Source organism: Microplitis mediator, chromosome 6 (assembly GCF_029852145.1).
Source record: "Microplitis mediator isolate UGA2020A chromosome 6, iyMicMedi2.1, whole genome shotgun sequence".
NCBI lineage: Eukaryota > Metazoa > Arthropoda > Insecta > Hymenoptera > Braconidae > Microplitis > Microplitis mediator.
In genome coordinates, this window is record NC_079974.1 from 19,534,080 (window position 1) to 19,557,292 (window position 23,213).

At 29.7% G+C, this 23,213-nt stretch overlaps 2 protein-coding genes across 2 annotated transcripts; both read left to right on the forward strand.

Annotated features, from left to right (window-relative positions):
- Window positions 1-1,498: 1,498 nt before the first annotated feature.
- Window positions 1,499-16,736, forward strand: LOC130670566 (uncharacterized). The gene is made up of 7 exons (XM_057473982.1): window positions 1,499-1,847; window positions 2,105-8,800; window positions 8,884-9,100; window positions 9,178-9,757; window positions 13,398-15,081; window positions 15,165-15,381; window positions 15,459-16,736. The coding sequence occupies exons 2-7, from the start codon at window positions 2,119-2,121 to the stop codon at window positions 16,039-16,041; spliced, it is 9,963 nt and encodes a 3,320-aa protein (XP_057329965.1). The 5' UTR covers window positions 1,499-1,847; window positions 2,105-2,118; the 3' UTR covers window positions 16,042-16,736.
- A 334-nt stretch (window positions 16,737-17,070) lies between these two features.
- On the forward strand, window positions 17,071-22,874 carry LOC130669526 (uncharacterized). Its single transcript, XM_057472478.1, has 4 exons — window positions 17,071-17,397; window positions 17,478-21,400; window positions 21,484-21,700; window positions 21,778-22,874. The coding sequence occupies exons 2-4, from the start codon at window positions 17,500-17,502 to the stop codon at window positions 22,367-22,369; spliced, it is 4,710 nt and encodes a 1,569-aa protein (XP_057328461.1). The 5' UTR covers window positions 17,071-17,397; window positions 17,478-17,499; the 3' UTR covers window positions 22,370-22,874.
- The last annotated feature ends 339 nt before the right edge of the window (window positions 22,875-23,213 follow it).

Here is a 23,213-nt window from a genome sequence, read left to right on the forward strand (position 1 = left end):
AGAGTTGTATATGCTTACATAAAATTATTGATATTATGTATTGATAAATAAATAAATTTTTCTAAAGACTATAAATTTTTCTTCTAAAGTTCGAAATAAAGTATTTAGTTGCACGATGAAAAATACAAATTTATGTGTATTTACACACACATGTATTTTATATTACAAATAATACTTGTAATAAATGATAAGAAATCGAGTTTAATCTCTTCACGAAATCTTAAGTTTTTCTTTTAAAAAATTCGGCCATTTTCATATTTAAAAAATTGAAATAATACTGAAGCCCCGGTTGGCCCTGCGGGCCAGCCCTAAAACTTCCCGCTGTTTTTGAACTCTTTGAGTCAATCGAAGGCCAATCGATCACCGCGAAAAAAAATTTGGTGTAGGTTCGATATCTCAGAAAGCCACTTTTGTGTTGTGAGCTGCTGTGAGCTCTAGCTCTAGCTCTAGCCAATCGTTGCCATATAACGATAGCAAGATACGATTGGCTAGAGCTAGAGCATTTCGGAATGCACCCAAAGTAATTAATTTATTAATTATTATTATTACTTGCGCGGTAAATTAAAATATTTGAAAAATAATTAATTAAACATTGGAGGCAAATTAAAATTCGTACGTTAAAATAAAATGGCGGCAGAATTTGATTGAATATTTTAATTATTAGAAAAAAAAAACACGCAAGTGTTTGAACAAACCTTGGCGGAGAAATAATATGCAGAAGGGTGTCCTAATACACTTGGAGATTTGAATTAAATTGCTCCAAGTGTATTGCAGCTAAAAAACGTCACTTAACTGCTATTTCCCACCAGACGATGCTAGATGAGTTTGCTCAGGAACTAGGAAGGCATCTTCCATCAACATCAGCCATCAGCAACACTTTACACTAGCACTGAACACTCAACACTTAACTACATCACTTTACACAATTTAAATTAATAAAAGTTAAATTTTACAATTACTGCACAATTTTACAAGACGCCACTTTAATATTGTGTTTCGATTCAAACGTAAAAAAAGATCTAGACTACTACCGCCATTGTCGAAGCTACGGACTGCCGCTATTGGACCGCCAGTTGATACGAAGCAATCGACTTGCGACTCAATCTCCCACTTCCACTTTAGCAAAAATTTGAACGTTGAACACAGCAACGCGCAGTAGCGCCAACTTGGCGCGAAATTTCAAAATTGAAATTTAACAATTTTATTAAAATTTGTTTGTAGATGCATTCGGAAATGTTCTAGCCCTAGCTCTAGCCAAGTGTTGCTATACAGCAAGAGACAGAGCCAGGGCATTTCCGAATGCACCCATTGAAAACCAATGAGTGTGAAAGCAACTGACAAGTGTCATTTTTTAAAATTTTCCAATAAATAAACAAATTGTAAGCAGAATAAAAACAAAATTCGTATTTAGATAAATGAAAAATCAGTACGCGCATTTGTTTCAATTACATTATTTTAATTTATTTATTTAAAATTTATAAAAGTGTTTCACGTCTGCTACATTCATACTCATGAAAACCAGCCCTAAATATTTTAGTGGTATTTACTTTCAACGGTTTCACATACACGCGGTCGCGAAAGAAAACAAACATATACGTCAAGGTTAATCCGCCGTTTTATATCAGTGTTGAAGACTGATAAAAAACGCTAAAATTCAAATGTGTGCGAATTACCGAGAACCGGACTTCCCATATCTCTGAGTCACTCTCGGATAATAAAAAAATGCTCAATTACTTTTCTTTTAAACGCAAATTATCAGTATTAAGTATTTATAAAATTCATTGTCAAAGTAAAATAATCCCGAGTTTTAAGTTGACTCTTCATCGCTTAATTTTGAATGTCTAATAGTAAGTAAAATTTTAAATTTTTTAAATAATGATTTTGAAGTTAACAGACCATTAACAATTTTCGTATTTTTTTTACAACAAATCAATTACAAAAAAATACAAACGAAAAATATGCACTTGTAGAAAATTTCAAAAACTATAGGTGCAATTTTTTAAATATTTTTTTTTTATTTGATTGTTTTTAAATAATTCAAAATCATTAAAAATATTTTTTATTTAAAAATTGAGTGTAATTTTTTTCGACTATTTATTAACAGAATAGCAAATAAATATGGAGATGATGTCAGTTCAAAAATATCCTCAGTTAATTACTGGCAATTCCAAGAAAGATGATAACAAAATATTAATGTGCTATATATGTTCTGTCAAAGAGAAATGGCTAGACCATAAAATGAGCTCTGGCCATGTGTCAAGATTACATTATTTTAGTATTTATTTTGAAGATTCTCCGGGTGATTTTATGAAATGTAAGTTATGCAAAAATTTTATTCCCAAAGGTTCTGTCGAAAAACATGCAAATAAAAAACATCAGTTGATTACGTGGCACAAACCAGCTGAAAAATTTGTTTTATACTTCAAAAATTTCATAAAACCAATCAACGGAATGTATTACTGTCGCGTATGCGCTAGGAAATATAAAAATTGGGATTCATTACTGACACACATCGATCAGGAATTGCATAAAAAATGTTTGAAAGATTATTTCGGAGAAGAAAACATCAATGGATCTGCTTTGTCACCAGATTTTTGTAAAAAATTAGTCACTAATTGCATTTTTCCGTATGAATTTTCCCAATTGCAATGCTTGGTGTGTAATATTACTATTGGTCAATATAATACTGCTGAGAAACATATTGCTGATGAAATTCATAAGAACAATTTGTCTAGCAAAAAAGTCGATAAAATGGTTCTTTTAAAAAAATCAATAAATTCCCTCTTTGCTGAATTAAAAATATCTGAATCTGCTGACACTGGCAATTGTGTTGGTGGCACTTCTAATTCTAATTCAGAATCTTGTGCATCTACCAGTTCAGGTTACTCTTCTCATTTCAATACTAGAGATTATCTTATTAGTGATGATATTTGTGATGGAGATCATTCCTCAACGTCTATTAAATCAAAAAAATCTCTACCTCCGATAAAAAATAAAATTCCAAAGCGTATTGATGATGTCTATTGGCATCGTCATTATCTACTGCAGTATCAATTATCAGAAGCTAAAAAAATAAAAAGTACTGAAAATAAATCTGTCGTTAAGGTGAAAAATAAAATTGATGAAGAATCTGAGGGAAACAATCTTGCGGATAATAAATCATCTTTATTAGAATTAGAAAACCAGTATATCGAGACATTTAAAAATCGTGTTCTTATTCTTAATAGTCGTTATTGTTTTTGCAATTTATGTAAAAAAAATTTTTCTTCATCAATAATGATGCATATTAATGATTCAGTTCATCAGAAACGTTTTAAAAAGAAAGTCAAAGATGAAAATATTTTCGCTGAACTCGTAAATACGCCGAATTTTTGTGAGTTATTAATTAAAAGTAACATTTTTCAAAATGATTGTTCATCATTCTATTGTCATACATGTAAATGTGATGTTCATGGATCCAATAACGTTGAAAGTCACATCAACGGGCTTAAGCATAAGACACATTGTAAAGAACTTTTTAGCATTGATGACAAAGCAGTTTCAATCAGAGCTGATCAGCAGATACTTCCATCATTGCCAGAAACAAAAGATCATTTTGTAAAGTACTTTGAAAATTATATTTTAAAACATAGCAATTATTATTACTGTTATTTATGTAAAATTCATTTATCATCATCTTATTTAACGACACATTTAGAAGACGTAGCTCATAAAAATCTTGTAACGCGTAAAAGAGAGAAAATTCCAAGTATAATTAAACCGACATTATATTTTTGTGAACTCTGCGTCAGAACTGGAGTATTCCAAGATGGATTGTCATCTTTAAAATGCTTTGAATGTGAATGTCTTCTTGAATCAAACCAACGTATTGGAGAACATATCAATGATAAAACACACAAGACTAAACTTGAACTAAAAATTTCTTCTATTGAAGCAAAAATAAAACAAGAGACAATTCCACCTCAATCTGAACTTATCTCTAATCATAAATCAGTAATCACTGATATTCAATTGTCTAAGAGCAAGTCTATATCAGCAGATTTAATAATAGACAAGATTACTCCCATTAAACAAAATGTCATTTCAAATAAAAAAGTTACACCAGTGTATGAGTTAGAAAGTCAGATAATTACCTGCTTTAAAAATTATATTTTCGTGTACAGCGAGGATTGTTTTTGTAATTTATGTGAAATAAAGTTTTCATCATCAATAATGATACATATTAATGATCCAGTTCATCAGGAACGTTTTAAAAAGAAAGTCAAAGATGAAAATATTTTCGCTGAACTCGTAAATACGCCGAATTTTTGTGAGTTATTAATTAAAAGTAACATTTTTCAAAATGATTGTTTATCAGTATATTGTTATACATGTAAATGCCCTGTTCTTCCATACAATAACGTTGAAAGTCATATCAACGGGCTTAAGCATAAGAAAAATTGTAATAAACTTTTTAGCATTGATGACACAGCAGTTTCAATCAGAGCTGATCAGCAGATACTTCCATCATTGCCAGAAACAAAAGATCATTTTGTAAAGTACTTCGAAAATTATATTTTAAAACATTGCAATTATTATTACTGTTATTTATGTAAAATTCATTTATCATCGTCTTATGTAACGACACATTTGGAAGATGTAGCTCATAAAAATCTTGTAGCGCGTAAAAGAGAGAAAATTCCAAGTATAATTAAATCGACATTATATTTTTGTGAGCTCTGCGTCAGAACTGGAGTATTCCAAGATGGATTTTCATCTTTAAAATGCTTTGAATGTGAATGTCTTCTTGAATCAAACCAACGTATTGGAGAACATATCAATGATAAAACACACAAGACTAAACTTGAACTAAAAATTTCTTCTATTGAAGCAAAAATAAAACAAGAGACAATTCCACCTCAATCTAAACTTATCTCTAATCATAAATCAGTAATCACTGATATTCAATTGTCTAAGAGCAAGTCAATATCAGTAGATTTAATAATAGACAAGATTACTCCCATTAAACAAAATGTCATTTCAAATAAAAAAGTGACACCAGAGTATGAGTTAGAAGATCAGATAATTAAATATTTTAAAAATTATATTTTTGTATACAACGAGGATTATTTTTGTAATTTATGCAAGATAAAGTTTTCATCGTCATCTTCGATATTGTCACATTTAAATGCAGCGAATCACAAGAACCTTTTAACAAAAAAACAAGAGATCGTCGGAGATCAAGTTCCGTATCTTCCAAATTTTATTGAACTTCTAATTAGTAATAATATTTTCCAACTTGATCCTATAGCATTGCAATGTTTTACGTGTCGGTGTTCTATTACAGCGAAAAAATGTGCAGAGCAACATATTGGAGGTCAGCTGCATAGAGATAATCATAAATTTATGCTTACCTCTACAAAAATAAATGCGTTGCCGTCCGTCACGAGTAAGCAGTCAATTTTATCTGAATCCACAGTCGACTTTGTCAGATACTTCAAAAATTTTATCGAAAAACGTCGTGATAATTATTACTGTCACTTGTGTCACAGTAATTTATCATTACTTGGAGTAAAAAAACACATACAAGAATTTAATCACTGTAATCTTGTGTCAAAGCGAAATTTAATTTCAAATTTCATCACAAAAACGGAGAGTGGACCCATGTTATATTTCTATGAACTGTTCGTCAGAAATAGTATTTATCAGTTCAGTCCCAATGAGCTAAAGTGTTTTACATGTGGAATTATTTTTCCGTCAACAAAAGACGCAGAATTACATACCGGCATTAAAAATCACAAACTCAAACTCGGACTAGCTTCAGTTGAAACATCGATAGAACAAAAGACAGTCTTACCTCAGCCTCAACTTGACACAGCAGCTCCTCCTTATAACAAAGAACCTAAAACTAATCTGACTAGTGCATCAATATCTTCAATCAACGATAAAAAAATTACCAAAGATAGTATCGAAGTTTTTACACAAATTGATAACATGAAGAAATTCGCATTGATATCTGAGCAGGAAAGTCAGTTCTTGAAATATTTTGAAAATAATATTTTCATATGTGACAATAATTACTATTGCAATTTATGTGAAAAAAAATTTTTCTCGTCTGTTTTAATGCTGTCACATATAAATGAACTTGAACACAAGAATCGTCTGAAAGAAAAAAAAGAAAAGCAAAATATTGCCCAGCTAAAAGTCTTGCCTACGCCAAATTTTTATGAACTGCTTGTGCGAAATAATATTTTTCAATTAAATCCACTGGCATTTAAATGTTTGTCTTGCGATCGGTCAATTTCAGGATACATTTGTGCTGAAGAACATATCAGTGGTCGCCAACATAAAGGTAATCAAACAATCACATGTTCTAAAATAAAAATGTTAGATCCTATTAAGAGTACAAGCAAAAATAGTTCAGTTGTGAAATTTTTACCAGAATCAAAAAAAAATTTTTCAATGTATTTTGAAAATTTTATAGAAAAACGTCTTAAAGATTACTACTGTCATTTGTGTTTTGTCAATTGTTCATCTTCTGATGCAGTAATTAAACATATGAGTACTGAAGGTCACCAAAGTCTCGTTAAAAAGCAACACCTAGACATAAAAATTATAAAGAAAAATAAAAGTAATTTTTATTATAGCGAATTATGCGTAAGAAATGGAATTTTTGGCTTTAATATCTCGGAATTTAAATGTTTTGGATGTAAAAGTATTTTTGTATCAATTAGAGAGATAGAAGGACATGTTGATAGTAATGAGCATAAGAAAAAACAAGAACTTGTACCTGATACTACAGTATTTTTAAAACAGGTAACAGTTCTACCTCAATCGCCTGTGATTTCTAATAATAGTAATAATAATAAATCAGTAATAATTACTCCAGTTAAAGAAGAAAAAGAGACCAGTTCGTTACCGAAATCGAGTGAACAGTTTCTTAAATATCTTAATAATTATATTTTAGTAAATGAAAGTGATTATTTTTGTAATTTATGTAATATTACATCGTCGGAAAAAGAAATAATGAAACATATAGATGATAAAAATCACCAGAAAAAAATAATTTTTCAGAGAAAAGATATGAATATTGTCAGTACTACATTAAAAAAAAAAAGTTATGAGAAAGCTGTAAAAAATAACATTTTTCCAACAGATTTTGAAAAAGTTAATTGTTTTTCATGTTGCAATTTTTTTAAACCATCAAATCTCCATGAACATATCAGTGGTAGGAAGCATAAAAGATCACATAGACAATTTAAAATTCCATCACCAGTGAAACAAACGACAAAATTGCCCCAAATACTATCAGTTTCTGATAAAAAATCTGTGGGAACTGAAAGCAAATCTGTCTCTAAGTCGACGTCTTCAAAAAACACCAAAAACACTTCGAATGTATTGTCACGCGAAATTTATAATTATAATGACACAAAAAATGGTTTCTTACGTTGCCACGTTTGTCGGGAACCAAAATTGTCTCGTAATATTTTGCACGTCCATTTATCAAGTCATTTTTGGCAGCTATTTACAAATAAAACTATTAATGACTTGATAGCTCTTGGCAATTTGAACTCTAGCGTTATTGTTAATCTTAATAAGAGTAAAACTTTTGGCCAAGTGATACCAAGTATCGCGTCAGAGAGAAGAGAAGTTCTACTTAATGATAAGAAATTAAAAATGGAAAAATCAGATTATAAAAAATTGTCGTTAAATGATGAACCTGTTGATAAGGATAAGAAGAAGAGAAAGAAGAACAATAAGAAGGAGAAAAAGTTGTGGGTAAATAATGAAGCAGATGAAATCCCTCTAAAAAACGATGAATATCAACCCAATCAAAAAAGAAATAGAATCCAGTTAAAACATGTGGATATTTATGATAGTGAAGCACCAAAGAAGATGGATATTTATAAAATGGATGAAGAGTTGAGTTACAGTCTTCAGTTAAGTTTAAACAGAATCTGTATCATCACTAAGGATAAAATTTACTGTATGGTATGCCGTAAAAAAGTGCCATTTTCACTGCAGATTGTCTATGAACACTTTCGCAGTGTCGAGCACTCGTATTTCCTGATGCAAATGGTCCAAGACCATATGAAGTTCGAGGGTCTACCGAATGAATTTAGTGATCTACATTTAGCAGGAGAGATGATGGTAGACAAAAGTGACCGACATGTTGTCTGCTACGCCTGCGATTCTGTTAAACATGTAGTTATTCCGAACAAAACAGATGCTATAGAGGATCATATAAATCAACGCAGACATCGAGATGAGAAAAATAAGTTAAAGAATAATTTGCGAAAATTTATCAGTGATTTCAACTCAAGACTGGAATACAGTTGGTATAAGGCGCAAAGGTACTGGTGCGTAGTTTGCAGTGTGCAATTTAAACATGAAAAAAGATTTTACAAACATCTAGATTCATCGACACATCAGAAGAAGTGCGCGAAATTTGTCAAGTCAGAGAATTTTGTATGTGATATTTGTCCAACGTGCGGCATATTATTCTACGGATTTAAAAATACATTTACTTATCACGCGAATTGTCGATTCCATAAATATTATGCTGACAAATCATTTTATCTTATAACACGATTACCAACTGCTGCTGAAAAACTGCTGATTAATGCAGATCAAGTTATGACAATTAAATTAGAGGAGTTGGATGAGGAAGCAGAGACAATGAGAAAGAATGAACAATTATTGTTAGATGACTTAAAAAATACTACTAACGATTACATTGATGTCAAAATCCATCCTTTTGGTTCTCGGATCACTGGATTAGGATCAAAGAATAGTGATCTTGATATTTTTCTTGATTGTGGTAAGTACACATATTTATTTTAAATTCATTTATTAATAACTATCGATGTAATTAAGAAATAATCGACCGATTTCATTTTACAGATGATTTATATTACAAGGGAACTGTTTCGGATGATATTTCATATTATTTGAAAGAAGTCGAACATTCATTGAAGAAAAATGAGAGCATTTGGACAATTCAAAGAGTAGTTACTGATTGTAGAGTCCCAATTATTAAATTGGTACATCAACCTACAGGTATCGACTGCGATTTATCTTTCACGAGTGGCCTTACAACTGAAAATACCAAACTAATCAAGTAAGTTACGTTTATCAGTCATTCAAGTCTTTCAATCTATTTCAATTTTTATTAACCATTGTCTGTTTTTATTTCAGAATGTATCTTGATAAGTATCCTCTATGCAAAAAAATAATTTTATTTATAAAAGACTGGATAAATATATGCAACTTAAGTGGCGAAGATGGAATAAGTAGTTATGCTATCGCTTGGATGGTAATTTATTACTTACAAACAAAGTTTATCTTACCAAGTGTTGCGGACTTAATAAAACTTGAAGGGAAATCAAGTGTTGTAGGCAGCTGGGAAACTGGAGTATCTAAAGATTTTACACTGTCGGACATCAGTAATAATTATAGCTTTAGAAATCTTCTTAACGGATTCTTTACAATGTGCGCAGGCTTTGATTACAGAAATAATATATTTTGCCCACTTCTGGGTCGTCCGATTAGAAAACTAGATTTTATTGTACCTGCTAGTCTTAAAAATCTACCAATCGAAATGTTGCCTTACGTAAATTACATTCAAAATAATAAATCCGTTAAATATTTTCACACGGATTCAATGATGGGTATTCAGGATCCATTCGATTTAAGCAACAATCTAACAAAGTCTGTTAAAAAATCTACGATGCTTCGATTCAGAACTTACTGCTCAATGAGTGCTGATGAATTAAATAATAATTAAAAATCGGTTCTGATGGTTTTTTTGTTTGAACCAGAACCTCTGAAGTATGGGAATTTTTATCTTGTGCGTATTCACAGTAGTCAATTACAATTTAAAGCGGGTAATTAATAATTAATTCATTAATATTTAAGATAATTAAATGTTACCATAAATTTATATTTTTTTATTTACATAACTTAGTGCCTTACATTCAAATATTTCGTAATTAAAATTGACAATTGTTAAGTATTTGTTACAGTATTTTTTTACTCAGTTTATATTATACGTAAATAAACTTAATTTTAATTAATGATTAATAAACATAAATGAAATTACGATATAAGTTGTTATTAATCACGAAAAGATATTTTTATTACCCTAATTTATCTTATCAGAATTTTTTTCTTTTTATTTTACATTTACTGAGTAGAAATACTAATGCATAATTGTAAAAAAAAAAAAATTTTTTTCAATTTGAAAATTCACAGGGTTATTAAGGACACGTAAAACTGAAAAAAAACCTGGCAACATCACAAGAAAAAAATTAACTTTAAAAATTAGTGTTTGAAATTATAACCCGGAACCTGGGTGTTAATATGGGAAATTTTAACATTCCAAATAATAAATTTTATAATACGTGTCGTAAATTTTCTAAATATCAGTTACGATTTTTAAAGTTCGAATAGTAATTTTTCTTACATAGACAATAAATTCTCATACGTATCCTGTAAATGAGTGTGAATGTAGCAGTCGTCAGACGAATTTTAAATTATAAATAAATCGAGTAAATAATTTAAAAAATAATATTTTTGAAAAATGCACTTATTAATTCTAAAATTTTTTAAATACGCATTTTTTTTTAATTTTATTTGATCAATTATTGACTCAATTTTATTTCTAATTTTAAATTTGTCTGACGTCTGCTACATTCACACTCATATCCTGTAATTATTCACGTTTTAATCATAAATGAAAAAATTACTATTTAGAATGATGGTATTTACTGATCACTTTATCATTATTCGACTGTGTCAAAATAAGTTTTTATTTTTTTTTTTTCGATTAAACGTATCTCAAAAGTTTCTTCAATATAAAAAAAAAAATTCTCCTAAAGTTTGAGCTCAATATCTCAAAATTTGAGCTGGCGCAAAGGGGGGTCTCTTTTCCCATTTAAATAACATTGTAAAAATTTTTTTTTTAATTTTTAAAATAACTACAAAAAGAAAATTTTTTTTTCAATTTTGCTTTCGACTATCCTATAGGAAATTTAATTCTCTACAAACTTGTCTATCTCCATTTTTTTCCTTTTATCAACAGAAACGAAGTTACAGAGGGCCGGACAGGAGGAAAAAAATAATGAATGAATTAATAATAGAAAAAAAATTATTAGTTTAACTTATCAAAAATTTTTGAATTTAACATTATTTCGAATTAATAACAAAACAAAATTTACAATAAAACAGAAATTAATTATAATTAAAATTAAGGTAAACAGAAAAAAAAAAATTTTCCAAAAAACAAAAAAAAAACCTCCCGGAGTAAAACGTAAAGAAATTCTTGTTTTATCTCGTTTTTGGAAAATTTTTTTTTTTTCTCTTTACCTTACATTTACTGAATAACTAAGACAAAAATGAAAGAAAATTCGAAAAAAATTAATTTTTTCATTTTGATAACGATTTCACAATTTAAGGAACAAAACTTGTTCCTTTAGTTGTTTTACAAAATTTTGAGCAATTGGATCGGAAAAACGGTTCAATGGATCAATCTGAAAATTCCCAGGGTTTTTGGGGGTACATTAAGCTGTAAAGTCACCTGGCAACATTGACCTTTCCATCAATATTTGCAAAGTAGCGATGAGTTGACTAAAAAATCAGAAAATGGCCATTTTTTGTGGGTTTTCAAATTGATGTTAAGGATAAAAATTTTTTTTTTTTAAATCGAAAATGGAGCTTGTAGGGAATTTATTCAAGTTTCTCAAACTGTCCTTCAAATTACTGTGCGACCATTAGTTGCTGAGATATCGATAATCAAAGACAAAAGGATCCTTTTTCATTTGAAGGCTGATATCTTAACAGCAAACTGTCGTACAGAAAAACAAAAAAATCAAATTATAGCTGATTAAATTTCCTAAACGAGCCATGAATTGGTTTTTTCGAAAAAAAATTTCCCGGCCCCGTAGACCTAAAATACAAAACTAAAAAATTTGGAAAAAATTTTTCACGACTTTTTTCTTATGATTCCGCAAAAACTGTGGCTCAAAAAATTATTTTGCTGGAAGATCTTTACAGTAGAGATTTCAAGCTTCAATTTGCTTTTTTTGTTTCTTCGATACGATCATTTTTCACGAAAATACAGCCTTCCAAAAATCACTAAAAAATTTATAAAATTTTCTTGTTCCTTTAATTTTTTGGATAAGTGTAGTTCATTTTTTCCGTGGAGTCTCACTATCGATATTTACAAAGTAGCAGTTGATTTGCTGAAAAACCAAAAGATAATTTTTGGAGCAAGAGAATTTACTGCTTCGAACAAAAAAAAAGTGTTTTATTTGTTTTGAATTAAGAAAAAAAATATGAAAACATTATTGTTATAGATCCAAATTAATTGTTTGTCTGAGTACTATCTCAGCTGTATTGCGCTAACATCATCTGCCTACCCTGATTAAAGATACTCATTGAAAAGTATTGAAAATTATTTCAATTATTTTCAATCCATGCGGAGACTGAAAAATATTAAATGGAATTTAAATTTCTATCATTTGAATACTTTCTAATTCTTACAATGGAATTCAAAGGTATTCAAAAGAATCAAATCTTTCATCATTTCAATACCTTCCAATTCCAAGTATTGAGAAGGATTCAGAAAAATTAAATATTCTCAATTAGTTTCAATTTTTTCCAATCCTATACATGACCCGAAATGTGAAACTATTTTGCTATTGAAAAAGATTCAGAAAGATTCGAAAATGTGAATTTATTTTAATTTATTTCCATTCAAGTCATAACTCGAAATATGGAACTATTTTAGTATTGAGAAAGATTTTCAATACTTTTCAATGAGTATTTTTAATGAGGGTTAACTTAAATTACAAACTTTACTTAATGTCCAAGCAATCAGTGCTTAAGTACATTGCCCAAAGTAGCTTCATTGTCCAGAACTTAAGTTTAAATGCCAATGTATAAAATTTCTCAATTTCCTGATTTAAAATCACTTTACTCATTACTTTGAAAGCATTTTTAATCCCTGCAATAAAACTAATTTAGACAAAGGGAAGGGTCCTAATGATCTCGTCCTTACCTGCTCTCTTTATGCTCTTTCCATTACCCCCACTCCCACTCTACGTCAGTCCCATTCACTTACTCCGCTCTAACTCATGCCCGGAAACTTCTGATCACAACCCCTACCCCTACGGTTTTCTCATTTTTCTTTCTCCCACACTCTTCCGAATTTGAACATCTAATTACATCTCTGAGAAAGGACCTCCAAGTTTTTCTATTTGAATTTAGTCTGTAACTAGAACTTGTACAGAGCAGCAGAGTTTAAAAGTTTACTCGTCTAAAATACTACTATTTTGCAGTCAGCAAATTTTAATATTTTTAAATACTGTGTTTGTTTTATTTCTTTTAATAGTGAGTGCTCATTCCCGGCAAACTAGTCGCGAAGTCATTTAAAACAAGAAAAACATTCAATAGTTTCTGATTCAAATTGTGAAGTGAATAATTCTCATAGAAAAATGATTTCAGTGATTGCAACAGAACAGGTGTTTTACCAATATTTTAATAATTTTGGAATACCAAACCATAGACCTATTTTGATTGCATCGGCGACATCAGTAGAACCGAGACCTAATTTGTGGACACCAGAAAGAATATTCAATTATCCATCACCAGCTACAAGCAGTCAGTCAGCAAATTGTAGATTTATTTCATGGGAATCAGCGAGGACTGAAGTTGAGTGTAAATCATTAATTCCACTGCATGCTAAATCAAAAGAGAAAAAGGAATTTTCATCGAACGCGTTTCAACAAAATATTTATCACTACAATGATGCGAAAAAATCTGCAGAACATTGTAATATTTGTGGCAAACGTTTGGAATCTCGGGTCGAGTTACATGTGCATTTATCGAGTCATTTTTGGAAATTATTTACAGATGATGATATCAAAGATTTGAAATCTCTTGTCAATCTTGACTCTGTAATTATAATGGACTTCTCTGATGGCAAAATTGGTAATGACCAAGTAATTCCGCATGCTATATCGGAAAGAAAAGAACGTCCGTTAACAAGAAATGACTCGATGTATATGAACAGTAAAAAACTGGAAAAAACAATGCAGTGCAAAACGCAAAATGAAAAACGGCGCAAAATTAAATTTGAAGATTTAGATGGTGATCAAAATGATATTGAAAAAGAAATTGATATTTATAAAATAGATGAAGAGCTGTGTCATAGTATTCAGTTAAGTTTGAATAGAATTTGTATCATCAATAAGGAAGAAATTTATTGCATGGTGTGTCGTGAAAAAGTGACATTTTCACTCCGAATCGTCTACGAACATTTTCGTAGTGTCCAGCATTCCTATTTCTTAATGCAAATGGTTCAAGATAACATGAAGTTCAAGAGTGTACCAAATGAATTGAGTGATTTACATCTAGCACGTGAAATGATAGAAGATAAAAGTAATCGACATGTTGTCTGCTACGTCTGCGATCCCGTAAAACCTTTTCTTATTCCAAATAGTATCGACGCCTTGAAGATTCACATAAAACTATTTAAACATAAAGATAAAATGAATAAATTAAAAAATAATTTGCGACAATTTATCAGTGATTTTAACTTAAGACTAGAATACAGTTGGTATAATGCGCAAAGTTATTGGTGCGTAGTTTGCAGTGAGCAATTTAAACATGAAAACAGATTTTACAAACATTTAAATTCATCGACACATCAGAAAAAGTGCGCGAAATTTGTTACGACAGAAAATTTTGTATGCAATTTTTGTTCAACGTGCGGAATTTTATTATACGGATTTAAAAATTCATTTACTTATCACGCGAATTGTCAATTTCATAAATATTATGCTGACAGATCATCTTATCTTATAACGCGATTGCCGACTGCTGCTGAAGAACTACTGATTAATGCAGACCAAGTTATGACAACTAAATTAGAGGAGTTGGATGAGGTAGCAGAGACAATGAGAAAGAAGGAACAATTATTATTAGATGACTTAAAAAATACTACTAGCAATTACATTGATGTCAAAATCCATCCTTATGGTTCTCGGATCACTGGATTGGGATCAATGAATAGTGATCTTGATATTTTTCTTGATTGTGGTAAGTACACATATTTATTTAAAATTTATTTATTAATAACTATCGATGTAATTAAGAAATAATCGACTGATTTCATTTTACAGATGATTTATATTACAAGGGGGCTGGTTCGGATGATATTTTATATTATTTGAAAGAAGTCGAACATTCATTGAAGCAAAATGAGAGCATTTGGACAATTCAAAGCGTAATTACTGATTGTAGAGTCCCAATTATTAAATTGGTACATAGACCTACAGGTATTGACTGCGATTTATCTTTCTCGAGTGGTCTTACAACTGAAAATACCAAACTAATCAAGTAAGTTACGTTTATTAGCCATTCAGGTCTTGTATTCCATTTCAATTTTTATTAACAATTGTCTGTTTTTATTTCAGAATGTATGTTGACAAGTATCCTACATGCAGAAAACTAATTTTATTTATAAAAGACTGGATAAATATATGTAACTTAAGTGGTGAAGATGGAATAAGTAGTTATGCTATCGCTTGGATGGTAATTTATTACTTACAAACAAGATTTATCGTACCAAGTGTTGCGGACTTAATAAAACTTGAAGGAAACTCATGTATGATCAGAGGCTGGGAAACAGGAGTATCCGAAGATATGTCAGACATCAGTGACGATTCTAGTTTTAAAAATCTTCTTCGAGGTTTCTTTGTAATGTGTGCAGGCTTTGATTATAGAAATAATATATTTTGCCCACTTCTGGGCTGTCCGATTAGAAAAGTAGATTTTATTGTACCGGCTAGTCTTACAAACCTGCCCGTTGAAATGTTGCCCTATAAAAAATATATGTTAAAACATAAAAACGCCCAAGGTTTTCGTGCTGATGCAGTTATGGGCATTCAGGATCCATTTGAATTGAGCCATAATCTTACCAAAGCAGTTAAAAAATTAAAATTGTATCGATTCAAAACTTACTGCTCAAAGAGCATTAATAAATTAAATGATAATTAAAAATCGGTCCTGATGTTTTTTTTGTTTTAAACAGAACCGCTAAAGTATGACAATTTTTCAACTTATTTGTATCTACTTCACAATACTCAATCACAATTTAAAGTGGATGTAGGGGGCGGGGATAGGGTGGACAAAACGGGGTACCCCCAAAATTATAAAAAAAATGTTTTCAAATATTTCAAAATCACTTGTGTAAAAATAATTGAATATTATTTTGAATTTTTATTTTTAAATTTTCTCAAAAGTCGAGTCTTAGTCGAAAAATATTTATTACTTCTGTTCTATGATAAAAACTATTAAAAATTTTTTTTCTTCCTTTGTATCCAACGATAGTGTGAAATGTAATTTTTCTTAATGTAAATTACTTATAAAAAAAATTTAATTTAATTAAATTTATTTAATATTCAGAAATTTTTGTTTTTTTAACGGCAACTGAAGATTTTTTCTATTTATTTTGAATATCATTAAAACCAAAAAGATTCCTTGAGTCTTCGATAACTTATTACTTCTCTAAGTACTCGCCCCCCTGCCCTTCCTTAATTAGTAATTAACACATAAATATTTAAAATTATCGACTGTTACCATAAATTTATATTCTTTTATTTACAAAACTTTGTGTCCAACATAGAAATATTTTCTAATTAAAATTGACATTATAAAGAAATTGTAACAATATTTTTCCACACACTTTGTATTATATGTAAATAATCTTACTTTTAAATAATGATTAATAAACATGAATAAAATTACAATTTAAGTTTTTTTTTATTTATAAAAAGATATTCTCAGTACCTCAATTAATTATTAATATGAAATTTAACAAAAAATGCATAAGTTTGCCGTATATTTATATTTAAATCCAAACACATTGCACAGTTTATTATTATAATTAGAAATAAAATTTTTTTAATAACAGTAAATTATCATTTTATTGATCATTTTTACACTCACACAGCAACTGAACTTGGTAATCTACTGAGGGAAATAATGACATCACTATCCATACTGTCATCAGTATTCGTTTGTATCAACTACATAAAGAATTCATATACGGAAAGTAATAGCAGATAACAATTTATGAAGGTCGTTATGTATAGTTACATAATAAAACTAGAAAATTAAAAGTCGGAGTGAGGTAACAAGAAAAACACAAAAGACGGGATTTCCCGTATTATTTATTTATTCCGCGATCATGAAATAAAGTTCAGTTGCAGTCTTCCTATCTATTTTCTAAACAACAGTTCAAGTTCGAGGGCAAATAAGTGAACACACGACAAATTCATCATCCTAACGTTCGTAGCACAGACGATAAGAGCTAATAAGTTAATTGTTAATAATTCTTAATTATTATTAAAAGTAAGTATTCTTAAATTAAATAATTAAAAAAAATTTTATCTTTATTAATTATCCTGTATTTATTTGTCTGTTTAAAATAGCGCGTGAGTCAATGCAAGAAAAATGTCTAGTGAAAAATATCCTAAAAAAATAACCGATGTAAAATCTAAAATTAATGACGATGAAATATCGATGTGTTTTATTTGCTCATCACAATCACTTCCGGAACAATGGAAATATCATAAGAAGAAAGAGGAGCATTTATTAACACTACCATATTTTACGAAAAACTTTGCAGATTATTCCAGTGATCAAATTAAATGTAAATTATGCAAAGATTTAATTCCTAAAAATTTATTGAAAAATCATGCGGTCGAAAAACATCAGTTGATGCCATGGTACAGACCAGCTGATGAGTTTGTTATATATTTCAAAAATTTTATCCGCCCGATAGGCAATTATTATTACTGTTATCTGTGCACTAAGAAACATAAAAGTTGGCATTTATCATTGACACACGTCGGTGGTAAAAAACATCAAAAACGTTTGAAGACTTATACCAGACTAATAAATATCAATAAAGCAGCTTTGCTGTCAGATCCTGATCTTTGTAAAGATTTGGCAATCAATGATATTTATCCATTTAAATTCACACAATTGCAATGTTTCTCATGTGAAGAAATCATTGATGGATATGAGACTTCTGCAGAGCATATTGCTAGTAAAGTTCATAAAGATAAATTCGCCAAAAAATCAAGAAACGATATAGAGATATTATCAATGGAAGAACGTTTGAGTTGGGAAAAAAGTTCAGACATAAATAGATCAAAGAGATTTACTACCGTGGGAACTAAAACTATCAATGATGATAATAGTGGAGATAATAATTACTGTGACATTAAATCAAGTAATTCGACGAGATCTTCAGCTTCGAGAATGAAGATTGTTTTGAAACGCTTTACAAATTTTATTGGTCACGGTATCTATAATTTTTATTGTTTTTTACGCAATGCAGCATTAAACGAAACAGATAATCCAGCATCTAATGATCAACTAGAAATTGATACTAACAACCAAGTGTCTGAAAGAGATCCACTACTCAGTGAGTATGAGAATCCGGACATATGTGAATACTTTAAAAATTATATTTTCTTTAAAAATTTAATTTTGGAAAAAAAACACGAAAGAGATTTTTACTGCTTTCTGTGTCAAATACAACTGTCATTCGAATTTTTTCCGTCAAATATAATGGAGCATATGGAGGATTCAAATCATCAGAATCTCATGAAAGAAAATAAAAATATCAAGAATATAGCCAATGATCTTTTGTGTACTCCAACTTTTGTCGATTTACTCTGGATGGAAAATATTGATCAAATAGACAATTCTTCGTTGCATTGTTTCACATGTTCATGCTCTTTTTCATCGTACCTTCATGCTCAAGAACACCTTGATCGCGAACATTCAATTAAGCCAGAAAATTCGTTGGATCAAGCTGTTGAATCTGTTGATTCATTTGAAACAGGTGATAATAAAATGTCTCTAAATAAGCCAGACAATTCAGTATCCATTGACCAATCAGTCATCAGTACTGGCACCCAAATATCAGAAACTAATTCAACACTCAGTGAAGAGAGTCCCGAAAGCTCATCATCAGAATTGAACAATCTATTTTTAGATGAATTTTTCAAAACTTATATTTTTAAAGGCTTCAGTGACGATTATTATTGCTTTCTATGTCATAAAAAATTTCCGTTCAAATTTTTTCCATCGAATGTAAAGGAACATATAGAGGATGCAAATCATCAGAATCTTCTGAAAAAAAGTAAAGATGTCAAGAATATAGCAGATGAATCTTTGTGCACTAAAAATTTTGTTGAATTACTCAGTAGAACAAATATTTTTCAAGTTGACAATTCTTTATTGTATTGCTTCACATGTTCATGCTTTATAAGATCATACTTTCAAGCCCAGGAACATCTTGATCTTGAACATATAACTAAGCACCGAAATTTGTTGAATCAAGTTTTTGAGTCGGTTCATTCATCTGAAACAAATAGTAAAAGCTTTTTGAACGAGACAGATAATTCAGTCGTAATTAGTAGTAATTATTCCAGAGTATCTAAGAGTAAAATGATTCCAATGATTGAAACGGAAAGTGTGTTTTATCAATATTTTGATAATTTTATCTTCAAAGACTTTAAGGATTATATCTGTCATCTATGTAATAAAAGTTTGCCGTCGATAGTAGCAGTAATGGAACATATGAATAATGTAAATCATCAAGATGAATTGGCAAATCAAAAAAAAATTATAATATTTATTAATACAGTTCCACGCGAACCTAATGTTTATGAGAAACTTGTGCGAAATAATATTTTTCCCTTCAATTTCAGATTCATGAAATGTTTTACGTGTAATACTATTTTTTTTAGTTATAAATATGCTGAGCGACATATAAATAGTCAACAACATCTAGCATATCATGGGCCTATTTTGATTACATCATCGAAATCAGTAAGACAGAGACCTAATTTGTGTCCACCAGAAGTATTATCCAATGATCTATCAGCAGCTACGAGCAGTCAGTCATCAACTTGTGAATTAATATTATGGGATTCAGCGAGGACTGAAGTTGAGTCTGAATCATTGATTCCACTGCCTGCTAGATCAAAAGAGAAAAAAGACTTATCGTCGAACGCGTTACCACTCGATCTTTATCAATACAATGATGCGAAAAAATATTCAGTGCATTGCGATTTTTGTCGTAAACGTGTGAATTCGCGAGTTCTATTACATGTTCATTTATCAAGTCATTTTTGGCAATTGTTTACAGATGATAATATCAAAGATTTAAAATCTCTTGTCAATCTGGACTCTGGAATTCTGATAAATTTCTCTGGTGGCACATTCTGTGATGGCCAAGTAATTCCGCGTGTTATAACAGGAAGAGAAGATCGTTCGAAAATAAAAAATGTCTCAAAGGCAATGAAAAATAGAAATTTAAAAAATTCGGTGGCGTACGAAACTCGAAATAAAAAAAGGCGCAAAATTAAATTAAAGGATTTGGATATTGATCAAAATGATATTGAAAAAAAAATTGATATTTATAAAATAGACGAAGAGTTGTGTCATAGTATTCAGTTAAGTTTGAATAGAGTTTGTATCATCAATAAGGAAGAAATTTATTGCATGGTGTGTCGTGAAAAAGTGACATTTTCACTCCGAATCGTCTACGAACATTTTCGTAGTGTCCAGCATTCCTATTTCTTAATGCAAATGGTTCAAGATCACACGAAGTTTGAGAGTGAACCGAATGAATTGAGTGATTTACATCTTGCACGTGAAATGATGGAAGATAAAAGTGATCGACATGTTGTCTGCTACGTCTGCGATCCAGTAAAACCTTTTCTTATTCCAAATAATATCGACGCCTTGACGATTCACATAAAACTATTTAAACATCAAGATAAAATGCATAAATTAAAAAATAATTTGCGACAATTTATCAGTAATTTTTACTCGAGACTAGAATACAGTTGGTATAATGCGCAAAGTTATTGGTGCGTAGTTTGCACTGTGCAATTTAGACTTGAAAACAGATTTCACAAACATCTAAATTCATCGGCACATCAGAAAAAGTGCGCGAAATTTGTTACGTCAGAGAATTTTGTATGCGATTTTTGTTCAACGTGCGGAATTTTATTATACGGATTTAAAAATACATTTACTTATCACGCGAATTGTCAATTTCATAGATATTATGCTGACAAATCATTTTATCTTATAACGCGATTACCGACTGCTGCTGAAGAACTGTTGATTAATGCAGAGCAAGTTATGACAATTAAATTAGAGGAGCTGGATGAGGAAGCAGAGACAATGAGAAAGAATGAACAATTATTGTTAGATGACTTAAAAAATACTACTAGCGATTACATTGATGTCAAAATCCATCCTTTTGGTTCTCGGATCACTGGATTAGGATCAAAGAATAGTGATCTTGATATTTTTCTTGATTGTGGTAAGTACACATATTTATTTTAAATTTATTTATTAATAACTATCGATGTAATTAAGAAATAATCGACCGATTTCATTCTACAGATGATTTATATTACAAAGGAACTGTTTCGGATGATATTTCATATTATTTGAAAGAAGTCGAACATTCATTGAAGCAAAATGAGAGCATTTGGACAATTCAAAGAGTAATTACTGATTGTAGAATCCCAATTATCAAATTGGTACATCAACCTACAGGTATTGACTGCGATTTATCTTTCACGAGTGGTCTTACAACTGAAAATACCAAACTAATCAAGTAAGTTACGTTTATCAGTCATTCAAGTCTTGTAATCTATTTAAATTTTTATTAACTATTGTCTGTTTTTATTTCAGAATGTATCTTGATAAGTATTCTCTATGCAAAAAACTAATTTTATTTATAAAAGACTGGATAAATATATGCAACTTAAGTGGTGAAGATGGAATAAGTAGTTATGCTATCGCTTGGATGGTAATTTATTACTTACAAACAAAGTTTATCTTACCAAGTGTTGCGGACTTAATAAAACTTGAAGGAAAGTCATGTATGATCAGCGGCTGGGAAACCGGAGTATCCAAAAGTTTTACTCTATTAGACATCACTAACGATTCTAGTTTTAAAAATCTTCTTAGAGGTTTCTTTATAATGTGTGCAGGCTTTGATTACAGAAATAATATATTTTGCCCACTTCTGGGTCGTCCGATTAGAAAAGTAGATTTTATTGTACCGGCTAGTCTTACAAACCTGCCCGTCGAAATGTTGCCTTATAAAAATTATATTAAAAAAAATAAAAACCTCGACGCTTTTCGTTCTGATGCAGCAATATGCGTTCAGGATCCATTTGATTTAAGTCATAATCTTACCAAAGCAGTTAAAAAATCTACAATGCATCGATTCAAAACTTACTGCTCACTGAGTACTCAAAAGTTAATGGACAATAAATAACCAATTGTCTCTTAGTTTTTATCAAACAGCGCACATATCAAAAAGCTCAATACGATTTTGTCTGTTATCAGTGCAATCGTCATTTTTATAAATTCAAGATTTGTTTTGACATTTCTACGCATACTTATTACGTTTTTATAATTTATAATTATCAGTATTTAATTTTAAATGAAATATTTAGTCTATTTTTATACCATAATTTTAAAATCTTTGTTATTATTTTATTTATTACATTATTTATAAATATATATAAAATACCTCTTATAAACATCGAGTGACCCATGTGACCCTTCTATATGACCCATTGTTAAAATATAAAATACAATTCATAAATTATTTATCGAAAAGATTCTTTGTACATAAAAGTCTGTACATTTTTTAAAATATCGCATAATATATTATTATGAGCGCGAATTTGTCAGACAATTGGCAATTTTTAAATTTTTGAATAAATAAATAAAATATAAAAAGAATGAAAATTAAAAAATGCGTACTTAGATAATTAAAGAACCAATACGCGCATTTTTTTAAATTTCATTATTTTAATTTACTTATTTATTTAAAATTTATAAATTGTCGCATATCTTCTACATTCACACTCATATATAATTACATTTTTTTTAATAATATTAATAAAATATGATACTGAAGTTAACCGACGTCTAATAATTTTTGAAATTTATTTGAAACGATAAACAGTAAAAAAAAAAAAATACTTGAAAAAATTGCATTTATAGTTTTTTAAATTTTCTACATGTGCATATTTTTATTTTTCATTTTTTTGAAATCGATTTGTTAAAGAAACTTTCAAAAATTTTTAATTGTCTAGTAACTTCAGGATCAT

Excerpts from the sequence above, each read along its gene's own strand:
- LOC130670566 (XM_057473982.1), top strand. The coding sequence starts at position 2,119 with ATGGAGATGATGTCAGTTCAAAAATATCCTCAGTTAATTACTGGCAAT. Across the intron at positions 8,801-8,883 it reads TGATATTTTTCTTGATTGTG|ATGATTTATATTACAAGGGA; the intron begins GTAAGTACACAT and ends TTCATTTTACAG. Across the intron at positions 9,101-9,177 it reads GAAAATACCAAACTAATCAA|AATGTATCTTGATAAGTATC; the intron begins GTAAGTTACGTT and ends TTTTTATTTCAG.
- LOC130669526 (XM_057472478.1), top strand. The coding sequence starts at position 17,500 with ATGTCTAGTGAAAAATATCCTAAAAAAATAACCGATGTAAAATCTAAA. Across the intron at positions 21,401-21,483 it reads TGATATTTTTCTTGATTGTG|ATGATTTATATTACAAAGGA; the intron begins GTAAGTACACAT and ends TTCATTCTACAG. Across the intron at positions 21,701-21,777 it reads GAAAATACCAAACTAATCAA|AATGTATCTTGATAAGTATT; the intron begins GTAAGTTACGTT and ends TTTTTATTTCAG.